Raw genomic sequence first — 5,501 nt, forward strand, 5'->3', positions numbered from 1 at the left:
GAAGTTCCTTAAACAGTGTCCCAACATCTAGTGAAGTGCTCACCCAAAGATCTTTGTAGAACCCAGCAAGATAAAGCAGGGCTTTCAGTGCTCAGTAGAAAAACCCTTAACCTTTCAGGGGTTTCACAAAGCTCCTGGGGAAAAAAAAATCCACTCATCTTTTAATTCTATTTTTCCTACAAACTTTCTGTGATCCCCTTCATAGTGGCTTGGTGGCCCCACAAACAGGCTCTGTTCTGGGGAGCAGTTTATTCTGGGCAATGTCCCAACAGCTTCCACACCTGGATCCAACGCTCTTTGAGACAGACATGGTCTGGGATAGTGAGACACTTGTCCACAGTCCAGTGCTGTGGCGAGCTCAACCTTTTCTCTCTCCTCACAGGCCACGGCTGCGTGATGTATATACCTGGAGTCCCGGGCACCGCCTGCCTGGCATGGCCTTGATCCTACCAACTCACTTGCTTATCAGGTCTGGAGGCAGCGCAGGCTGGGGACTAAGATACCTTATCTAGAAGGCGAAAGGAGTACGTGCTGGTGGGGCTCCGTTCTTAATAATTTTTTTGATCAACTGCTCAAAGACTTTACGGGGAAAACAGCAGAAAAGAGTCCTAAGAAGACACCACAAAAGGCTAGTCTTTGTGCTTTAGGAAAGTAGCCTAAGTAAGGCAGAGGTGCGTCTGGGTCTCAAGCGAGTCAGGGCACTCACTGCAAGCTCCCAATGTCCCAAAAAGTAACAAGAGCGAGCTCCTCTCCAAAGACAGATCTTTCCACCTCATCTGCTTTCAAATCACGCGTGTGAAGATCATAAAATCCTACAAACAGAAATGGCGAAAAGGCTCCAGTCTCGAAGGAAGTCTCCCCAAGGTCTACCGCCCTCTTTCACATGAACTACCTCAAAGATTCTCCTCTACCAAGGATGTCAGCAATCCCTATTCTACCAACTGCCCTCGCTCCCTCTCGGGAAAGACTACAGGGTCTCTTCTTCATGTGGGGACCTCTCTCGAGGCTCCCCATCTTCGCCCCTTTTAAATTCCCCGACCTTTGAACCCCTTGCTGTCCTGCCGCCCTTCTCACAAAGGACCTGAATTTCCTTCCACAAGCTTTGGCCTCCATCTCCCGGTTCTCCAGAGGATCCTTCCTCGGCCCCAGCCAGCCCTTTCCTCTGGGTGGTTTAAACCTCTCCCACCCTCCGGGGCTGTTTTTGAATTTGAACCGTTCAGCTCCCTTTTGTCACTAATCCCCTCTCCTTGCTCCACAGAAGCTTCCTGATAAAAAGGATTTAACCGGAGGTCACCTCTCCACTCACTCCTCAGTCTTCTGCAATCTAGCTTCTGCCCCAGCCCCTGTTCAGCGTCCTTGGTGGCCAGTAACTGACCACCCCCACTTTTCTTTCCACTCGGTAACCCAACACTTTCGGGTTCTCCTACCTCTCTGGTCACACAGTCTGGGTCTCTGATTCAATAGTCACTGAAAGCCTACTAAGAGCTGTATAGTTTTGCCTTGTTTGGGTTTTCTGTGTTTTAATGTGTGAGAGCCTTTCACAAATAGCAGTGAGCAAGGCTTAAACCCTTCTCGTTAAGAAGTTTACTGTCACCAAGGCATAGGAACAAGTACTTGGGCAATTCTAGCACACCACGACAAGCCTAATGACAGAGGAGCACAGAGCCCGGGGGCATCAGACTTCTGTTTTTCCCAGTTTACTTCTTAAAGACTGCAACTTCCTTAGAATTCCACCCTGGCTCCTCGGCTCTTTTCACCCTCTACAACTCCTTGAGTAACTAACTATACATTTTTCTATGACAATTACCATCTATAGGCTGACAACTCTCATAACTTTTTATCTTCTCATCTCTTTCTTCCTATAAAACTGCAGGCAAACACATCAACTGCCCCCAGGATTTCTCAAGGAATCTTAATATGTGTTGCTAAAAAATACCAGAAGTCGTCATCTGACATAGCTTTCCCCAGCACCCATATGAAAGTGGCCAAACCAGAAATCTGGAATCCTTGTCTCCTAACCCTAATCCCAAGTGTGTCCTGGTTTGATGCTCTCCAGCCTGTTGACTCTTAGCAGTCCCGTAGGCAGTCCCAGAGAGCCTTTCTCCCACTGAGACCATACATTCATAAACATATGCCCCAGAGTGATACTTTTAAAGCATAAATCTGACAAAACTTCAATGCATAAAAACTTCAGTGATTCCCTGCAGATTAAAGTCCAACTTCCTCGGGATAGCATGTCTGGCCCATCATGATCTGGTCCCCATTAACTTCTCCAAACTTATCACTTGCCTTCCTGTTCCTACCTCTACGCTTCAGCTATGTGCATATATCTGTTGACTTCAAGGGTGCTGTCTTTCTAAGGAGGCCTGCTGGTGCAGAAGGTCAGCAGTTCAAACCCACCAGTGCTCCACAGAAGCAGCCTTGGAAGCCCCGTGGGGGGTGTTCTACGCTGAGTCAGAATTGACTCAATGGCCATGGGCTTGGTCTTTGGATTGCTCTTGCTCCCAAACATGCTGTAACTGTTGCTTTCCCTGTAACAGACTCCTGGCTCCTGTGCTCGGAGTTTGAACGAGCATGGCACCTCCTTCCCCACCTCCCCAGACCGGGGTGGGTGACTCTTCAACTCGAGCACCTTCAAATCCAACAGTGATACTGGAACGTGATTCTCTGGTGTCTGGTAGCCTTCCGTCTAGAGCAGTGGTTCTCAACCTTCCTCATGCTGCGACCCTTTCACAGTTCCTCAGGTGGTGCTGACCCCACCCCCGCCAACCGTAAAATTATTTTTCGTTGCTACTTCATCACTGTCCTTTTGCTACTGTTGTGAATCGAGCGACCCCTGTGAAAGGGTGGTTCGACCCTCAAAGGGGTCGCGACCCACAGGTTGACCCACAGCTCTAGACGGAGCGCTGAAGATGGGAAACGAGGCTTGAGCATTCCCATGGTCCCAGCGCCTACTCCCCAAGGCTGATTTTGGGTCCAAATTCACAGGCTGCATCCATCTTCTCCCAAGGCTGCAGGCCCCATTTCTCAGCACCACCAACCAGCCTTGCTCTGAGGCTGGGGAGACCGGGCACCAGTTGGTGACCACCAGTTGGCGGTTCTCACTGGCCTCTCGCCCCAAAGGATCAAGGGGCCAGGGAAAGACCTGTGTACTCCCAGCAGGAAGGTACTAGCCAACCTTCTCCATCAGACAGCCCCCCCCAACCCAAACGCTCCACCATCAGCCTTCCCCAGAACCCTCGAGAGCAACCCCCCCCGCTGGCCTCCACCACCTCCTCCTGCCTCGACCTCCCTTCCCGTCTCAGCCTCCTCCCTCGGCCTCCACCCCCATTCCTCCTCAGGTCCTCCCCGGGTCTCGACCTCCTGCCTCCCTCTGCCTCCGCTCCGGGCTGCGGGCCCGCGGCCCCCGCCGCCCAATCGGGCCCGGCCCCGCCCCGCCCCGGCGCGAGGGCCGCTCACCGTCGTAGTAGTAACAGACTTTCCTCCGGGTGCCCTGAGTCTGCGCCATCTTGCTCGCCTGCCGTCCCTGCCGTCAGTCGGTCCGTCTGCCCTCCCGCCCGTGGCTCGGCGTCCGACCCGGGGGGAGGGGGGCGGGCCCCCAGCCCGCCCCGCCCGTCCCCTCCCGGACTCACCTATAGGCGCGCAGCCCGGGCACGGCTCCAGCCAATCAGCGCGAGCCGGGACGGGCCCGGAACTCGGCAGGGGGCAAGGGCAGCCCTGAGAGGCAGCCCAGGGGCCCCCGGGGCCTGTACCACGGGCTGCGACGGAGGGGTGGGGGCCGCCCGGGGACCGTACCATTCGTCCCAGGGGAGGACGGCAGCGCCGAGCTTCGCGGGGGCCCAGCCGGCCGTTGGGCGCGTGCTGGGAGATCAGAGGCCAATTCTGTCCTTTTCCGGGGGCTGCATTGAGGCCCGGCGTGGAAAGATGCAGCCCACCAGAACGTTCAGCCCTAGGAGCGACAATCGCTAACACTGTGCCTCGCTTTCCCTGGGCCTGTTCTCCTTGGAGAAGGCCCCCTGCTTGGTCAAGTAGAGGGTCCTTGACAAAAAAAAAAAAGAGGAAGACCTTCAAGGAGATGGATACATTGGCACAGTGGCTGCCAACGCCGGACTCAAATATGGCAACGCAAAGATTGGCCCAGCACCGGGCCTTTCCGTTGTTGAGAAGGAACTGACCCTACAGTACCTCACAAGCAACTAGAGGACAAGTGACTTCCACAAGGTCACCCCGCTAAGGAAGGGGCTGCAACCGAGTTAGGACGCAGCTTGGAAAGAAGGCGAACTAAACCCACAAACTTTCAGGCACTTGCGATGGACCTTTTTTTTTTTTTTTTTCATGTCCGTCCTCTCAATAGCTTGGGCTGAGGGCTTTTTCCCTCCCATTTTACAGATAAGGATTGTGAATTGATGAGTCCCTGATTAATCATTAAGGTTCATTATCATGGTACTGGTTTGTTGAAGGCCTACTGAGTGCCAGAGTCCTTGTACCAAAGTGGCAAAACAGCCTTTCTGACTCCACAGGTGACCTCTCCCTCGGCAATAGCTTCAACATCCGCTGACTGGGGGTCCCAATCCACTTGAAGGCCAAGGCTTCCGTCTCTAGATGAAGGCTTCTCCACCCTGGAGGCATTTACACAAGTCTTTGTTGTTTGGGGGACCTGCCCCATGCATGGCCTTTTAGGGTGCTGGTTTGGTTATCTAGGCCTGAATGGCTTTAACAAATTTATTTGTTCAGTTGAGGAATCTGAATTCTATAGGGAATGGCTTTCTCCCTGGGTGTTGGCTCTGGGGGAGGGTCCTCATCTCCCGTCAGCCAGCGTCTGTGGGCCCCATGTTCTTTGGAGATCTCCGTGTGTCTTGAGTCTTCCCCTGGGTCTGAGAAGTCCTAAGGCAAGCTCTGCTCCCAGCTCTTTGTTGGTGGTAGGAATTTCTTCTTTTTCAGGTCTACCTCCCTCTCCTTTTGATCTCTTAGGAAAGATGCTCCAGGCCATAACCAGGGGAATTCCCCTATCTCACGAAGGTGCTTTGAGTCAGAGTACTCTAGCCCACCCTTCCCTCTGATTGACTGAACACATCAGATGGCATCATGGGAGATGGTTGCATCATGACATGGTGGCCAAACCACTGAACATCATGACCCAGCCAAGTTGGCGCATATTTTGGTGGGGGACACAATGTGATCGCTGATTGATGCCTAGCAGCATTCTAGGCCTGGACCAATTAAGTGATAGTAGCATCCTCGAACCCCGAGTTGTGACAACCCTCCCAGCATTGCCAAACAGCCCAGGGACAGGGAGACGTTAAACCAGTGCGGATCTTCTCGAGGAAAGTGGTGGGGGGCCCACATCTGACTTCTTTTCCAGCTCCCAAAACTGATTGACACAAAGTAGAGGCCAGATATACCTCCAGCCTCCGTTCCTTTTACCCCAGGCTGACAGTAACCTTCCCTCCCACTGCACTCTGTGTCTGTGGCTGGGGTCTGTCATTCATTACAATGACCAC

The 5,501-nt window shown here is 53.2% G+C and overlaps 1 protein-coding gene across 1 annotated transcript in view; it reads right to left on the reverse strand.

Moving 5' to 3' along the window:
- HDAC1 (histone deacetylase 1) overlaps nucleotides 1–3,565 on the reverse strand; it is a 33,315-nt gene extending 29,750 nt beyond the window's left edge. Inside the window, exon 1 of the mRNA XM_004705008.3 lies at nucleotides 3,460–3,565. Within this exon, the coding sequence (XP_004705065.1) occupies nucleotides 3,460–3,508 (49 nt within the window). The 5' untranslated portion in view covers nucleotides 3,509–3,565. The remainder of the gene's footprint in view (nucleotides 1–3,459) is intronic.
- Between the last annotated feature and the right edge of the window lie 1,936 nt (nucleotides 3,566–5,501).

The sequence above is a fragment of the Echinops telfairi genome, unplaced genomic scaffold, assembly GCF_000313985.2.
Source record: "Echinops telfairi isolate 266 unplaced genomic scaffold, ASM31398v2 ScPeMD7_7457;HRSCAF=8495, whole genome shotgun sequence".
In the NCBI taxonomy this organism is placed as follows: domain Eukaryota; kingdom Metazoa; phylum Chordata; class Mammalia; order Afrosoricida; family Tenrecidae; genus Echinops; species Echinops telfairi.